This window comes from Camellia sinensis, chromosome 2 (assembly GCF_055761805.1).
Source record: "Camellia sinensis isolate YWXY chromosome 2, ASM5576180v1, whole genome shotgun sequence".
Taxonomy (NCBI): domain Eukaryota; kingdom Viridiplantae; phylum Streptophyta; class Magnoliopsida; order Ericales; family Theaceae; genus Camellia; species Camellia sinensis.
In genome coordinates, this window is record NC_138962.1 from 226,040,966 (window position 1) to 226,058,631 (window position 17,666).

The window sequence follows — 17,666 nt, forward strand, 5'->3', positions numbered from 1 at the left end:
CCAAAGGGGGTTTCAACCTTTATTCTAAAAAAAATTGTCATTTTTTTCCCCTTCTAATTTCCTGCTCAACTTGACAATGATGTTATGTTAGGGATCCTAAATAAATTATACCAAATTTTCTATTATTATACCAAATTAAAATTTGGTATAATTTATTTAGGATGCATAGTATTTTCTTTGATCTTTACTGATGGCACAAGGGGCGAGGTTGAGAAGTTATTAGTTGGTTTTGGAGTATTGTCAAGTGGTGTTCCAATGATGTTGCGATTAGTGGAGAGAATGAAGTTTACGAGTTTGTGTTTGAAAGTATTATGATTTGTGATTAGTGAGAAGAGTACTGATACTACCAAATAATTTCACCACAAGCTTGCTGGAAGTGTTGGATGGCAATGGTAACCTAGAGGTGATGTGAAAAATTAGAATGGCATTTAATAAACAAATAAAATACAAGGTCTCCATTAAATTTGAGAAATTTTGATACTATCGTCAATTTTAACTAGTTAAAAATAAGAAGACGGAAGAAAATCTAAAATAATATGCAAAAACAAATAAAATACAAATTGTTTCCATTAAAATTTTGAGAAATTTTAATATTATTGTCAATTTTGAGTTGTTAAAAATAATGGTAAATTACAAATACACTTTTGAGATTTGTTTAAAGTACAGATTGTTCTTTATAGTTTGAAAAATTACAAATACCTCATTGTTAGTATTTTTTATTTAACAAAATTAACAAAAAAAATAAAATTCATAATTGCTCTTCTATACAAATAATAAAGTTACCTAAATTATTAATTGAAACATATTTCTAACATCATTAAAAATTGTTAATTGATTTGATAATTTATTAATAAAAAGAACTATTTATTATGAAATTAGAAACTTGAAGGGGTGAAATATAATTTTTAAAATTAGAAGAGTAATTCGTATTTTAATCAAATATTTGTAATTTATCCTAAAAATAAAAAGACAAAATTGACTACTATGTTGATGTTTGAGAAGTGAATTTTTTTGTAGGTTTTTTTAGTTTTAGGATATTATTAGAAATTTTTTTTTTTTGTGTTTAGAAAGATAATTGAGTTTTTTGTGATTGGATGTGATATTTGTGAGAGAAAAAATAAAATGATTATGAGATTTGATGTGATATTTTATTTTGATTTATTTTTTTTGATTTTATAACTAATTTGTCTTTTAGTAAAAAAAATAAAATAAAAAAATCTAAAAACTAACTTTCCAGACACTCCCAATATCTCGTCTGGTTAGTTGACCACTGAAAGGCTGCCACGTGTTCATGAACATGGCTGTTATTCAAAATTTCGTTTCACGTTCCACCATTGCTGCATACCTGGAGCACAATAGCGTCCAGCCAGGCACAACCAACGTCGAAATGCATGAACTAAGAAGTGCTATTACCGAAACTACCCCAACCTATAAACTTTAATTCCAAACAAACAATCAGCTAATTAAACCTCAATTCCTCAACAAACCCCTCAATGGCAGCTCTCGTAAATATAACAAACATAAGTGGCTACTGCATAGATCGTACGCTCAGACTCCTCGAATTCCTCATTAACCGCCAAAACCAAAAATACAAACATCGCGGCCATGCTTCTTCTTGACCCTCACTCTCTCTCTCTCTCAGCATTTTTGGCTTCTTGTTCATCAACACTACTCTCTCTCTGTCTCTCTCTCTCTAGATTCTCTCCACTTTCTCTCACTAGGATTTGTACTGTGCTCATTTTCACTCTCTCCAATGGCTATCCTGAGCGTCATCGCCGTCTCCGGCGATGATGCTGATCAGCAAACTTCGCCGGAAGAAAAATCTGATACACCACCAGTGATCGTAGAAGAGAAGAGCTCGAAGGACGATTCAGTTGAGGAGGATTTGCTGGACCTTCAACAAAACGACGCTCCGATTTCTCCATCGTCGGAGTCTGAGAAGCCTCTGGTTTCTCCGACGGAGACGGCAGGTGGAGCTATGGAGAAGGCGACGAAGACAGTGAGAATACAGAGTAGTGTTGAGAACAACTCTGATGGAGGAGCGCCGAGCGGGAATATTTACAAGGCGTCGGTGTTGTTGAAGCCGTCGCCGAGCGTAACGCATCTGGATCAGATAGTGTCTCCTGGAAGCAACAGGATGAATGGACAGCAAGGGAGTTCAGAGAATGGTTCGATGATGGACGAAGCGTGGGAGAGATTGAAGAAGTCGTTCGTCTACTTCAAAGGAATGCCTGTTGGTACCTTGGCCGCTCTCGATCCCAGCGCTGAAGCTTTGAATTACAATCAGGTAAAACTTATTTTTGAGACTATGTGCTTGTGTGTGTGTGTGTGTGTGTGTGTGTGAGAGAGAGAGAGAGAGAGAGAGAGAGGGAGAGAGATTAATACTTGAAGGATAAGTTACGCTTGATTCTTGTTCTTGATCATGTATCTGCTATATATCCAGATTGTTGTTCGCAGTTTGCACAATGTATTATTGTTCATAATTTTAACAGATTATTCCTTTATATCTGAATTTGTTTGTCGATCTATTTGTTTGTGAGGTGTTCATTTCACTCTGATAGTCATTGACAGAGTCACAATATCAGTATATTGCTTGTGTACTATTTCCCTTTGTTGAAAGTCGAACTTGATTACAATTACAATACATTGCTTGAGATGATTCATCTTTTCGTATATTGATACATGAATGATATGTAAGCGAGTTCTATTACGGAAATTGAATTGACATATTTTATTTGGATCTCTTTTTCTTTCTATTCATCATGAGCCATCTCACTGTCATGTTGCCTTGGGAATTGGTTCTCTCTCTCTCTCTTTCTCTCTCTGTGTTACTGGCCCTCTGTTATTTGTATCAATTTGAAGGACCTCTCCTGCTATAGACACATGGAAGATATCAGGTTTCTGATAGAAATATGTTATGCCAGTACCTATGTAACACAGACTCAGTACTAAATAAGAACAGGACTTTAGAGTTGCATGTAATTATTTTGAAGTATAAAATGTCAGTTTGATTTAGTAGTGGTAATGCAGAACAACGAGTCCATTAACAATGTTCTTAAAAGAAGAGTATTCTAATAGAATGCAGCTGACAAAATGAATTAATTTAATCCTATTTTTTTGACTTTGAGTTTACCTTTTATACTATTGGATTGCCAAGTCAGAAGTTTTACAAAGTAGGATTTTGGCAATTTGTTAAGTAGTGAGATAAAAGTACTGTGTTTGGTTTGAGTTTTTTGGATTAAGATTTTTGAAAATTGAATATTTTGATTTTTGTATTTTTTTGTTTTTAGTGAATATTTTTAAAATTTTTAACATTTTTTTTTTACTTTTTTAAATGTACCTTGCTTAGATGTATCTAAAAAGTAAAAAATTTGTGAAAAAATATTTTAAAAAATTAATAAATATATAAAAATACGAAAAATGTACTGAATTATCGTATTTTTTTTTTATATTTTTGGTATTTAGTGAATTTTTAAAAGATTTTTTTCACAATTTTTTTACTTTTTATGTATATTTATGTTAGGTATGTCTAAAAAGTAAAAAAAAAAATGCTTAAAGTATTAAAAAAATTCAGTAAAAACAAAAAAACATGAAAAATAAGAAATTAGAATTTTTTCAAAAGTGTTTTTGAAAAATTATAACCAAGCAAAGTCATGAATAACCAAGCAAAGTCATGAATTGCCACTTCTTGAGGTCTTGAGGAATAATGAGATGGTGTGATATTTGAAAAAAATAAAAATATGGTTTTTTTTAGCAATTCTTGATGTATGACATTTTTTAGGGATTTTTTCCCCTGAATAATGCTGAGAGCAACTAGGTCTATATATTTTGATTCAAACAAACTGAAGTTCCCTCAAATGATATCCCATTACATTGAAGCTGCTTCAATTCTAAAAATTCTTCAAATATTCATCATGACGTCAATAAGCTATACCCTTCTGGGACCAGTTGTTCTGTCAAACTGATGGTTCCATCAGCCTCTGATGTTCGGTCTGTTATTGTCGCTGGGGTGGTTAAGCCCATATGTTCTTCTTCTGTTGCCTCAAGTTGGTTATAAATATCCATTATATGGGCAGGTTTTCGTGAGAGACTTTTTTCCCAGCGGCTTAGCTTGCCTGATGAAATCTCCACCTGAACCAGAAATTGTAAAGAACTTCCTATTGAAGACCCTTCACCTTCAAGGCTGGGAGAAGAGGATTGATAACTTCACTCTTGGAGAAGGCGTGATGCCTGCCAGTTTCAAGGTTCTGTTTGACTCACATCGTATAAAGGATACATTGATTGCAGATTTTGGAGGCAGTGCAATTGGAAGAGTAGCACCTGTTGATTCAGGGTTCTGGTGGATTATATTGCTAAGGTCATACACAAAATGCACGAGGGATCATACACTGTCTGAACTACCTCAGGTGCAAAGAGGGATGAAGTTGATACTTAACCTTTGCCTTTCTGATGGCTTTGACACTTTCCCAACACTTCTATGTGCAGATGGGTGTAGCATGATTGACAGGAGGATGGTTAGTTTTTCTCTGTTATGTGATTCTGTTCTGATATTTTGTTTTGAGTATGGCATTTCTATTACATATGTGGTTTTAAGATAAAATGTCCAACTTGCATTCTTGGCATTATTTGAGGATGTTTGACCCAATTTTAATTGAGCTTGGTCTGATCCAATTTTGGAGTTTTTATGGCAGCATGAACTGCATGGCACGGAGTGGTGCTTGCTTGAGTCAATAACACTTTTTTGGCAAATTGACAGTATCATTTCTCAATTATCACTTAGCTTGCTTTCATATATTAGATTATAACTTCTGTTTTTCAATTACATTTGGAACAGGGAATATATGGTTATCCAATTGAGATCCAGGCCCTCTTCTTTTTTGCGCTGAGGTGTGCACAACAAATGTTAAAACCAGAGGGTGGTGGCAAGGAATTGATTGAGCGGATTGACAAGAGGATTACAGCCCTGAGCTTCCACATACAAAATTACTACTGGCTCGATTTCACTCAACTGAATAACATCTACCGCTACCGTACTGAGGAGTACTCCCACACTGCTGTCAATAAATTCAATGTCATTCCTGAATCTATACCAGATTGGGTGTTTGATTTCATGCCCTTGCGAGGAGGGTATTTCATTGGCAATGTCAGCCCAGCTCGCATGGACTTCCGTTGGTTCTTAGTTGGGAACTGCATCGCCATCTTGAGCTCTCTAGCCACACCTGCTCAAGCTACAGCTATCATGGATCTAATTGAGGAGCGCTGGGAGGACTTGATTGGGGAAATGCCTCTGAAAATCACTTACCCGGCACTGGAAGGACACCAGTGGAGGATTGTCACTGGTTGTGATCCAAAGAATACTCGCTGGAGTTACCATAATGGTGGAACTTGGCCAGGTGAGAATAAAGTTTGTGCACAATGCTAGATATGTTAAAAACACTTGTATGTCTCATTCATGCTATGGAAGCACATACTTTACTGTTAGCATAAGATGACTCCACTAATTAGCATCTTAGGAATCAGGTCTCAACAGAAACACAGATTAGTTTATAGTTGAAATGGGTTATCTTATAATGTAGAGCTGATATGAGTTCATAGTCAACAAAGAGAAACATAAATGTATTTTTTTGCCTTATCACTGAGAACAAATAAACATTAAGGGTTGTATAGTATCTAATGTTTTGTTGCTGTGGTGCGTTTGTTCTTGTAGTTCTGCTATGGTTGCTGACAGCAGCATGCATCAAGACCGGTAGGCCTCAAATTGCAAAGAGAGCAATAGAGCTGGTGGAGCAGCGGATTTCGAAAGATGGGTGGCCCGAGTATTATGATGGTAAGACAGGTCGTTACGTGGGAAAGCAAGCGAGGAGGTACCAGACATGGAGCATTGCTGGCTATCTGGTTGCAAAAACCATGATAGAGAACCCATCCAATCTTCTCATGATCTCTCTCGAAGAGGACAAAAAGATAGCCAAGCCAAGGCTCACTCGATCTGCGTCGTGGACTTGTTAGATTGTTTACATTCAACTGTGAAAAAAGGCCTGGTATAAACACTTTGCACGCATTGCAATCATTGTAATCATCTGTGAGTATTTTCTTTACATTCATATACTTGGTTTTTGGCTATTGGTTGCTAGAAGAAGCCATTGATATACTTTTGAAAATTACTAGTCATCCTTGAAATTCAGTGAAATTGTCTGTGTGTGGATTCTTCAAGTTTCAGAGTGTTGCTTCAAGTTTTGGCACCATTCAATCCTTCATAAGGTTTGGGCTTAAACATTTATATATATATTTGGCGGCCTAACATGAGCTATCTTCGGCTTGGTTAAGTTTAATCCCAACCTAAACTTAATAATTGAGTTAGTTTAGGCTATTTGAGATAAGAATTTGGGTTGAGCTAAAACTTATTAGGATAGGGAGTTAGAGTTGGGCGTAGAACACTGGGTTTAATATTGACTCTTTTTTGGAACAAATTCAACATTAATAAACATTTTATTTAATAAAAATATATGAAAAAATACATTTTGTGTTTTGTCTAATTATTTTATGTAACATTTATTGAGCTAATTTAGTTCGTTTTGAGATAAGAGTTTGGGTTGACCTAAAACTTATTAGGACAGGGAATTAGAGTTGGGTGTAGATCATTGGGTTTAATGATGATTCTTTCTTGGAACAAATTCAACATTAATAGACATTTTATTTAATAAAAATATGTGAAAAAATAAATGTGTTTTGTCTAATTATTTTATGTAATGTATATTCCAATCTTGCTTCTTATTCTTTGAAATGAGTTTGGCATAACTTTCAATAGACTCCAAATATAATTAGTCAAAAATGATTGATATAAAATTGTTTGAGTTTGGGATTATTGCGCGGTGTAGCTGTAATTGTTGCACACCTTATTATCTTATCGACAATGCTACGTAGTTCAAATTTTGTGGCTCAAAAGTGGCTCAAATGGTCAAAACGACGTCGTTTTGAGTACAGAACAATATAAAAATGGCCAAAACGATGTCGTTTTGGCCATTTGAGCCACTTTTGAGCCACAAAATTTGAGCTACGAGACATTTTCCTTATCTTATTAAGATAATTTTGTAATAAGAAGCACTTGGCTACTTAGCCTCAGCTCCTAAGATTTGGTCATAACACTACAGCAACATGCTTTGAAAAATAAAGAATTTGTTTCTTTCCCCTTATAAATTGAGGGGGCTCTAAATAAGTTATGTTTTTTTTTTTTTGGAAATTTTTTAAATATATTTTTAAAAATTATATTAAATTTTTTATTTTTTTGATTTGCCTTTAAAAGTTATAAAAAAAATTAAAAAATAACAAAAAGGCAAAAAAAGTTAATAATTTTAAACTTACTTTTATTGTTTTAAAAAATTAATTCTTCAATTCATTTAGTTAAGTAGAATTTAAAAACATAAAACTCTTTTAATTTTTTTTTTAAAAAAAACAACACTCAAATAAAAAAAAAAACAGTTTCGGAATAATTCCCAACCGATTATTGTATGTATAATCTTAGCTTACCCTCCTTCGATCCAAAACCGTCCCTACCGAATCTCTCTCTCTCTCTCTCTCGTAATTTCCTCCGAAACCAAAATCACCATCTTCAAACCCATCAACGAAGAAGAAGAAGAAGAAGAAGAAGAAGAAGAAGATGTCTGCGAATCAGTCCGTGGAGAACAATTGCGGATTCATGTCGTGCGAGAAGCTTGATCGGATGGCGAACTGGGTGGGCACGAGCGTGGCTTCAGCGTTCTTCGCCTCTCTCGAGCGATGCGCCTGCATCAACCTCAGCACCTCTCACGACGACGCCGAAGACGACGAAGAGGCCAAGGATCGCCCTCTCATGCTCACCAAGCTCGCCTCTTACGACTCCTCCTCCACCTCCTCTCACCTTCCTCATCCCCACACCGGATAAGCTTCCTCTCTCACTCCTCCTCATTCACACACACATTATCAATCATACTATGATCTACATCAATCTAATAACAACTTTTCGATTGTTATATGCTGAATAAGAGGTGGAAATTGGGTTTTTCTGCTTTGGTTTTTTTTTTTTTTTTGTTTGGTTTGGTTTGGTTTGGATTGGAAGATCTGTATGGTTTTTGTAAAAATTTTGGTGTTCGAATCGGGAATTTAGATATTCTGTGTGTCTTCTGATCTCTCTTGCTCTCTGTGAGGTTTGTTTTTTGGAATTGAGCTTTTTTGTTTTGTTGTTTCATTGTGAGGTTTGTTTTTTTTTTGTTTTTTGTTTTTTTTTGTTTTTGTAATTTGGTTTGGTTTGGTTTTTATTAGAAATTTATGATTAAACTCATCAATGAGACTCCATTTGATTGAATTTTGAAATTTTAGGTGGCGTTTGGTAAGTTTTTACATATTCTGAATTGTGTTTGTTGAAGACTGCGTATTTGATTGGGTTTTTAGAGAAAAGGCAGAAAAGAATTATAGGATTATAGTTTAGGAGAATGCTATCATACACATTTTAATTTTAATTATGATATTATTTTGAGATTTTAGTTATATATTTTTTTTTGTATTTAGTTATAATTTTTTTTTATTTTTTTAATTATAATTTAAAAAATATGAAGTTATAGTTATAAGATCAAAAGTGCTTTAGACCACTAATTAGTGGTGGCTCTAATGATGTGGCAGTGGGTCCCATCCACTGCCACATGTGTTTTGTGCCTTGTTTTTTCCTTTTTTTCTTTTTTTTTCAATTGCCACCTCACTAGTGGTAGGATTAGTGATGATAAATTAGTGGTCTATAGCATTACTCATAAAAAAGAAAAGCGAATAATGTGATAATTTATAATAATTTTTTAACTTTTTAATTAAAATATGTAGTTGTCAAACAAGATCTTAGATGATAAACAAAAGAGAAAGATTATAGTACACATCTTTTATAAAGTATCTACCATATATATCTTATAAGAGTAATGCTATAGACCACTAAATTATCACATTATTCGCTTTTCTTTTTTATATATCTTTTTATAAAAAATTAAAAAATTACTAAAATAATTTATTGTCAAATGATGTCTAAGTAAAAGAAGAAAAAAAAATGATTTTATTATTTATTTGAATGAACCAGAATCAAAAGTCATTTGGCCTATTTTGAAAATAAGATTAAAAGTTAATTTATTCACTTTTTAATTTTTTTTACGTCATATTATTATTATTATTATTATTATTATTATTATTTTCACATTTTTTAAAAACGAAAACAAACCAAAAAAAATTAAAAAATATAACTTTTAATTTACTTCTCAAAATGAAATTTTATTTTATTTACTTTATATTTTAAGATTTTTGTTAATATGTGCTCTAAGATCATATGTTAAGAAAATATTAAATGAGTATATTTATCCCTATTTATATAAAAAATAACACAATATTAAAAGTTAGGGTGCTGTTATGGTGTGCAACCCCTTAAGGTTGCACACCATATGCAACCAACACAAAAGGTGTAAGTGGAAGGTGTAAACATAAAACAGGACAGTAAACAGAAAGGCGTAAGTGTAAGGGGTAAGTTGCACACTTAAGAAAAGTCCTAAAAGTTATCTTAATTAAAGATTTTTTTAAATCTATAATGAGATCAAAATACTCTTTTTGCTTTTCACCATTCTCTTTATTTTTGATCGAATTTGTTAGAGTTATTTATGTTGATAATTTATTTAATTATGTTTTAATTTATTTGAAAGAGAAAAATAGAATTCAAAATTTATTTTGATGATTTATTTAATTATATTTTAATCAAAATTTATTTTGATGATTTATTTGATAGAGTAAAATATAATTAAAATTTATTTTGTCCCATTATTTTCCACCTAAACCTTTATCCTAAATATTGTTAGAATGTATTTAATATTTGATTAAATCGGGAGTTCAAACAGTCCAAAACAAATGTTCAAACAGCCTAGCACAACAGCAGTTCAAAAGGTTCAAGTAGAAGATATTCAAATTAGTAAGGATGGAGTACAACAGATATAAACAAATATAAGGGTTCAAAAGGTCAAAATGTTCAAAATATTCAAGTGGAAGATATTCAAATTAGTAATGATGGAATACAACGGTTATAAACGGCTATAAATTCAAATGACTACAACGGTTATAAACGGATATAAATTCAAATGAATACAACGGCTATAAACGGTTATAATTTTCATTATATATACCAAAATTTCTAATGTAAATAAGTTACAAAAAACCTGAAAATATTCTTTAATCTATAATTACTCACATCTATTCTAAAAAATTATACACTGAGCCTTATAGCATTAAGCCCATCTTTCCTATGTGAGATTTACAGAAAAATCAAAATTTCATTTTATATATCTATCTTTAAGAGATATTTATTATAAGTTTTCTTTGAAAGCAAAAATACCATTTCATCTTGTAAAAGTGTTCTAAACACTGTGTTCTTGAAATCTTGAGAGTGATTGTGAATCACCTAAGATTTGCAAATCTTTAAGAGATATTTATTATAAGTTTTTTTTGAAAGCAAAAATACCATTTCATCTTGTAAAAGTGTTCCAAACACTGTGTTCTTGAAATCTTGAGAGTGATTGTGAATCACCTAAGATTTGCAAGGGTTTGAACTTGTGAAGTCTGTGTAAAATTCGTGGAGGATTGTTCCATTTGTAAAGAGGTTGTTAGCACTCCTATGAAGATAGAAGATAGTGGAAAATTTCAAGTGAAGTTTGAGGAGTGGACGTAGGCCGAGTTGAAACCGAACTACTATAATTTTGTTTGCCTCTCTCTCCCTTATCTCTTTATTTTATTTTAAATTGCCATAATTATATTTCACATTTTTACTGTGCTAAAATCATTAACTAACATAATTGTTAAGACACTTGTTTTAATTATTTTTATTTCATTAATTATATTTATCTATTGTGCTAGTCATAATTTTTATTAGGATATTATTAATTTTAATTATAAAAACTTAATTCACCCCCCTCTTAGGTTGTCTTTTGGGTAACAATTGGTATCAAAGTCTAGACTCTTGTTTTAGATTTAACCATCTAGGAGTTTCGATCCATGGTAACCCAGCTGAAGGACAATCCACAAATAGGCCACCATTATTTGACGGAAATAACTATAGTCATTGGAAAGATAAGATGACCTTATACTTACAAGTCACTGATTATGCTATGTGGATTATTGCCACCAAAGGTGCAAAAATTCTTACCAAATTAGTAGACAATATTAGTGTACCTAAAACTGAAGATGAATGTGATGAGAGGGATCACAAATTATTGCAAGCCAATACTAAAGCCAAACTCACATTTGTTTGTGGATTAGACTCTAAAGAGTATAATAGAATTTCAAGTTGTTATTCGGCAAAAGAAATTTGGGACAAATTTGAAGTAACTTATGAAGGTACAAACCAAGTAAAGGAATCTCGCATTGATATGTTTGCTCATAGTTATGAATTGTTTAAAATGAATTCTGATAAATCTATTTCAAGTATGTTTATTAGATTTACTGAAATTGTAAACTCTTTGAAATCTCTTGGCAAAATTTATACTAACGGTGAGTTGGTAAGAAAAATTTTTAGGTGTCTACCAAAGAATTGGGACGCAAAGGTCACCGTCATTATAGAAGCCAAAGATCTCTCCACACTTGGATTGGATGAGCTTATGGATTCCCTTATGACTCATGAGATCACCATGAAAGGACACGAGGATGTTGAAAACAAAAAGAAAAGTGGAATTGCATTCAAAGTCTCATCAAATGAAGAAGAACATAAAAACTCCAGTGAGGATGAAAGCTATGCCATGTTTAGTAGAAATCTCAAAAAGCACTTCAAGAACGGCTATAAACTATTTAGTAGAAGATATTCAAATTTGTAATGATGGAGTGGAAGTTATTCAAATTAGTAATGATGAAGTACAACGGTTATAAACGGCTATAAATTCAAATGACTACAACAGTTATGAATGGCTATAAATTCAAATTTTTACAACGGCTATAAACGGCTATAATTTCATTATATATACCAAAGCTTCTAATGGAAATAAGTTACAAAAAATCTGAAAATATTCTTTAATCTATAATCACTCACATCTATTCTAAAAAATTATACACTGAACCTTATAGCATTAAGCTTATCTTTCCTGTGTGAGATTTACAGAAAAATCAAAATTTCATTTTATATATCTATCTTTAAGAGATATTCATTGTAAGCTTTCTTTGAAAGCAAAAATACCATTTCATCTTGTAAAAGTGTTGTAAATATTGTGTTCTTGAAATCTTGAGAGTGATTGTGAATCACTTAAGATTTGCAAGGGTTTGAACTTGTGAAGTCTGTGTAAAATCCGTGGAGGATTGCTCCATTTGTAAAGAGGTTGTTAGTACCCTTGTGAAGCTAGAAGATAGTGAAAAATCTCAAGTGAAGTTTGAAGAGTAGACGTAGGCCGAGTTCAAGCCGAACCACTATAAATTTGTTTGCCTCTCTCTGCCTTATCTCTTTATTTTATTTTAAATTGCCATAACTATATTTCACATTTTTACTGTGTTAAAATCATTAACTAACATAGTTGTTAAGACACTTGTTTTAATTATTTTTATTTCATTAATTATATTTATCTATTGTGCTAGCCATAATTTTTATTAGGGTATTATTAATTTTAATTATAAAAACCTAATTCACCCCCCTCTTAAGTTGTCTTTTAAGTAACAGAATTTTTTTAATATGTTTTTTTATAAAAATTTTAAAATTTAGTTTGGTGAAAATAAAACTTTTAAAAATCAAACACTTATTTTCATATGATTTTTTTTGGAACATAAAATAATATTTAAAAATTCAAATATATATATATATTTATATTTATTTTTTTCAAAAAAATTTATAATTTTCTAAAACTAACTTTTAAATTCAAATTTTAAAAATTCAATCAAATAAAAATATTTTACAACTAAAATTTTTTTAACAGTACATTCATAAATGTTGCCTGAGTTCTGACCATATTAGAACTATTCAATTTTTTTTTAAAAAAAATATAGAATATTTTTTTTTTAATTACATGTACATAGTAGTTAAAGAATTTTTGTCTTACAAAAACAAAGGGTAGTTATGTCCATATGAATAGAAAATTAACTCTTCAAGAACATCATAATTAATTTTTATTGTATCTTTATATTTCTTATGCAAGTGCAAGAAGTTGAAATTCATTTATTGCGTTTTAACATGTGTGTTTAGGATACATGTTAACAAGACCTTTTAAATAAATAGTTTTGATATTATGAAAATTTTATATTTAAGAATAAGTGATTGTCGGATAATAAGCAAGGGGTATTTGTCTTTATGATAATACTTGAGTTTTCTCAATAACTATACAGTGTAAGATGTCTGAATTTAGTTGCACAATTTTCATATTCTCAACCCTTTACACAGTAAGTTCTCATCAAATAAAAATGGGTTATCAATCACTAAAGAAAAGGGCTGTTAATGGATTATCAATCACCAGTCATCAAATTAAACCAAGAACTCTTCATTTCATTTAGAGATTATTTATGAGATCATATACGTGGATTAGATAGCTTATGTCATAGGAAAGTGATTTGTAAATAAAAAATTCATAAAAAATTTTATAAGAATAATACAATAACATTTTAAAAATTAAAAATCACTTTAATGAGTTTTTTGATTTGAAATGAATAGAAACAAATCTATCATGCCATTCTAATTGATTTTTTTGTTTGTATAACATCTATGCGATATTGGAGGTTATATATATATATATATATTTTTTTTTTCTTTAGATATTGAGAAGTTCTATTATGCACACTTAAAAAAAGTGGACATAACCCAAGGGGTTGTAGTATTGTGGTAAGGCTTTGGGGTTTAAGCCCCAAGGTTACAAGTTCAATTCTCCCCTTGGGCCAATCTCCTGGGCGAAACACTGTTGTGGTTAGGAGGTTGGAGCTCAAGTTGTCTAGTCAGCATTTGGTGTGGGTTCAATGCTCCCCCGTTGTGCGAGTCCTGACTTAAGCGGAGCTTGTCTTAGGAGGTCGGGGCAAGTTCCCAGGTTATAGTCTCCTCGCTCGGAACGGCTAACAGGACACCTAGCGGAGCTTGTCTTGGGAGGTCGGGGCAAGTTCCCAGGTTATAGTCTCATCGCTCGGAACGGCTAATAGGACACCTTGGTGATCTCTGTAAGGGGCGCTGCCTTGGCCCTGCGGAAGGGTAGGGAGGATTTTCTTGTAACCAAAAAAAAAAAAAGAAAAAAAAGTGGGCATTGTATCTTTACTTTTAGTGGTTCAATTTAAAAAAAAAAAAATCAAATATGAGTTGATAATAGTTACATTGAGATGTAATTAACATAATTTTAAAATGAAAAATATTAGGTTTTCTTGGAATAATGTTTAACTCAATTTATTAATTGATATTTTTATATTAAATTCTAAAGGATAAATTACACATGAGTTTAGAAAAAAATACATTAAACTCGAAGTTTGACAAAATTACAATAACTTTTCTTTTGTAAAATAAAGCAAATGGAACTATGCAAATTTGTGTACATATAGGGATAAACAATGTAAAATTTACATTTTAGTGTAAAAGAGATGAAAATATCATTTTTCTAGCTAAACAACTAATAAATTATTGATAAAAGTAGCAAAGAAAGAAGAGCAAGGTGTAATGTAATTATGTTAAATTTGTGTGGAGGTATTTTTTTTACATGTCACGTGATCAATAATATTTGGAGTATCACGTAAACTTTTTATTATTGAAATTGAAAATCACTTTGACTATAACTAGAATTACTACAATGAATTATAATACTATTTTGACATAACCAACAATTAATTTTGATTTGATAATTTATAACCCCACCACCAAAATGATCAATAACTCACACCACAGTAATTCAAAATTAACACTAGCTTAAATTATAACTTACATATAGTATATAGTATGCACCCAAAATGGGGTGGACCTCGGCCTCACATGGTATGGCCCCTCGTGCTCAAATGAAAGATATGAGGTATGACCCATTATTATCAACCTCAAGCATCTTTTTCTTCCCTTCTTCTTATTGTGGGTTGGGTGGCTTGTTGAAGAGAGACAAGTGAACTTTATTTGTTTGGACCCTAATATGGGCCAGCCCAAGCAATTCTTTCTGTAGACTGTTAACCAACTTGCGGGCCTAAGAGAAGCCCATGTAACTCCCCCACACTATCGAAATTCTCTCCTTTAATGGGCATTATGCATTAAAATGATAAGTCCTAATACAACCATAACATTCTACATAAATTAATTAGGCCTAATTTATTTAGCCATCATAATTCTTCCAAGGCTTAATCTCAAGAGGGAAGCACTTGGTGCTTAGCAAATATGGGGAGACTAACTCTCATAAGTGTTAATCTAACAAGTAACAATTGATTTTCGTTGATAAAAAGAAAAAAAGAGAAAAAAAAAACATTCTACATAGAAATTATATATATATATATATATATATATTCGGTATTGTTAATGCTAAGAACTACTAAAACACAAAATGGGTTACAAAGAGTGTAATGATAAGTTAAGATTTATTTTGAAAGTGGATATCTCTGTAATTGAAATTTAATCCTAGCCTGCCATTACATTTTCTGGGATCCATTATGTGTTCCTAGCATTGTTTTTGTTTAATTATTATTGGCATGTTAGATTAAATGGTAAGGTACCTAAGAGGATAATTTGCACCATGCAAATGGGTCGAGCTAAGCTAGCATGGGTCATGGATTTGGGCTGTGCAATCGAGCCGGACTAAGGTTGCGTGCAAAGAAGCCGAGCAAAATCTACATGGGCTTTTTGTTGAGCTGTGCAGCGGGCTGAGCTTTGCTAGTAAGGACGTGGCGTTAGGGTCGAGCTAAGCTAGAATTACTTAGGGACCAGACAACGGTTGGCAACCGTGCTGGGTCTTGTGTCAGGGTTGTATGAGGTAACTTGTTGCTCGCAGTCTTCCATTATGGTTGCTCGGTTCTTGATCAGCCAGAATGGCTTCCTTAGCTTGTTGACCGAGCTAGGAGTTGTGTTATTTCTCCTACACTCTAGAGATAATGGTGTTAAAAGATAGGCACTATCCTTTAAGAGATGATCTCCTAATAGAACTCTACGAAGAGAAATTAGAGTCCCATTAGGAGTCTACCTTGCAGAATACATAAAAGTTCAAAAATAGACTTGGGAAAGTGTAATGCATTTTTACTCACTAGAACTCTTGAGAGTTTTCCCATATTGATCTTAAGAATTGACTTAAGTATCGGAAGGTTTTCCGGCACACACCCACCGGGTTGTTCACTTGAGTTGTTTTGCAGATTACAAGACACCGTTCAAGGAGATATAAGCTTGATTACGAGGAGTACATGTGTGACTAATATTTCGTGCCCGCACAATACCTTTTTTGGACTTGGTAGATATATGATTACTTAGGCAATCAAAATTAATTAAACATATATAAGAGCACTCCCAAACACACACCTAACTCTCAAGGCTATACATTGAGGAGAACAAGTCAAAAATGATATAAATTCTTAATCATATGAGATATTATATAAATTTTAAGTTAGCCGGCTGGGCAAGACCTTCCCCAATTATCTAAAGGGCAAATTACATATACCTCCCTCGAGGTTTAGCTAAATTACAGATACCCCCCTGAGGTTTCAAAAATTACATCCCGCCCCTTGAGGTTTGTATTTTCATAACAATTTGCCCCCTGAGGTTTATATTTCATAACAAATTACCCCATAATTTCTTATGCAAATATAGCATTCAGGGGGGAATTCGTAATTTCTCAAACCTCAGGGGGGTATCTGTAATTTAGCCAAACCTCGAGGGGGTATATGTAATTTGCCCTTATCTAAATGATCATATAATTGTGATTTCCTCTCCTAATATAGAATCAAACTTTTACCATTAAAAGTGGATATTAAGAAATATCATTAAAAAGTGGATATTTTTTAATGATATCCTCTCCTAATATATAATTTATAATTTATGGGTTTTGTTACTTCATTTAATTTAATTTATTTTTTAGGTAGAAGTGGTACTAAGAAATATCATTAAAAAGTGGATATTTCACCCCTTTGAGTATATGGTCCTAATCACTATTTAAAATAGTATTTTACCGTCGCAAAAAAATTAGGACAAATTATACAAATAGTCCCTATAGTTTGGGAATTGTGTCACTTTGGTTCCTGACTTTTCAATTGTGACACATTTGACCTTGAATTTTGAATTTTGTTCCAAATAAAAACAATTGAATATATAATTAGATTTTTCAAGGGTAAAATTGTCAATTTAATAAAATATAAACTAATTTGACAAAAATAAATTTCAAACAAATATTTTTGAATTTTTAAAAATTATTTCTATCTACTAAAAATAAAATTATGTAAAATTGATAAATCTTTTAGATATTTTTTTTTACCAAATTAATTTTTATTATGTGTTGGGATGACGATCATGTAAAATTAATTTTAAAAAATTAATCATGTAATTTTTATTAATTTTACATAATTTTATCATTGGTGGATAAAAATAATTTTAAAAAAATTAAAAATATTTTTTTGACATTTATTTTTGTCAAATTAGTTTATATTTTATCAAATTGACGATTTTACCCTTGAAAAATTTAATGATATTTTCAATTGTCCTTATTTGGAATAAGATTCAAAAT

General features: G+C 31.7%; 1 protein-coding gene across 2 annotated transcripts; it reads left to right on the forward strand.

The window, feature by feature from the left end:
* Nucleotides 1-374: 374 nt before the first annotated feature.
* LOC114278245 (putative alkaline/neutral invertase F) lies at nucleotides 375-6,120 on the forward strand. Of its 2 annotated transcripts, XM_028220254.2 has the most exons (4): nucleotides 375-2,287; nucleotides 4,077-4,514; nucleotides 4,835-5,393; nucleotides 5,708-6,120. In XM_028220254.2, the coding sequence occupies exons 1-4, from the start codon at nucleotides 1,754-1,756 to the stop codon at nucleotides 6,004-6,006; spliced, it is 1,830 nt and encodes a 609-aa protein (XP_028076055.1). In that variant the 5' UTR covers nucleotides 375-1,753; the 3' UTR covers nucleotides 6,007-6,120. The 2 variants fall into 2 exon arrangements, with proteins under 2 accessions (XP_028076055.1, XP_082773321.1); XM_082917195.1 differs by lacking the exon at nucleotides 4,077-4,514 and having other exon boundaries at nucleotides 1,659-2,287.
* The last annotated feature ends 11,546 nt before the right edge of the window (nucleotides 6,121-17,666 follow it).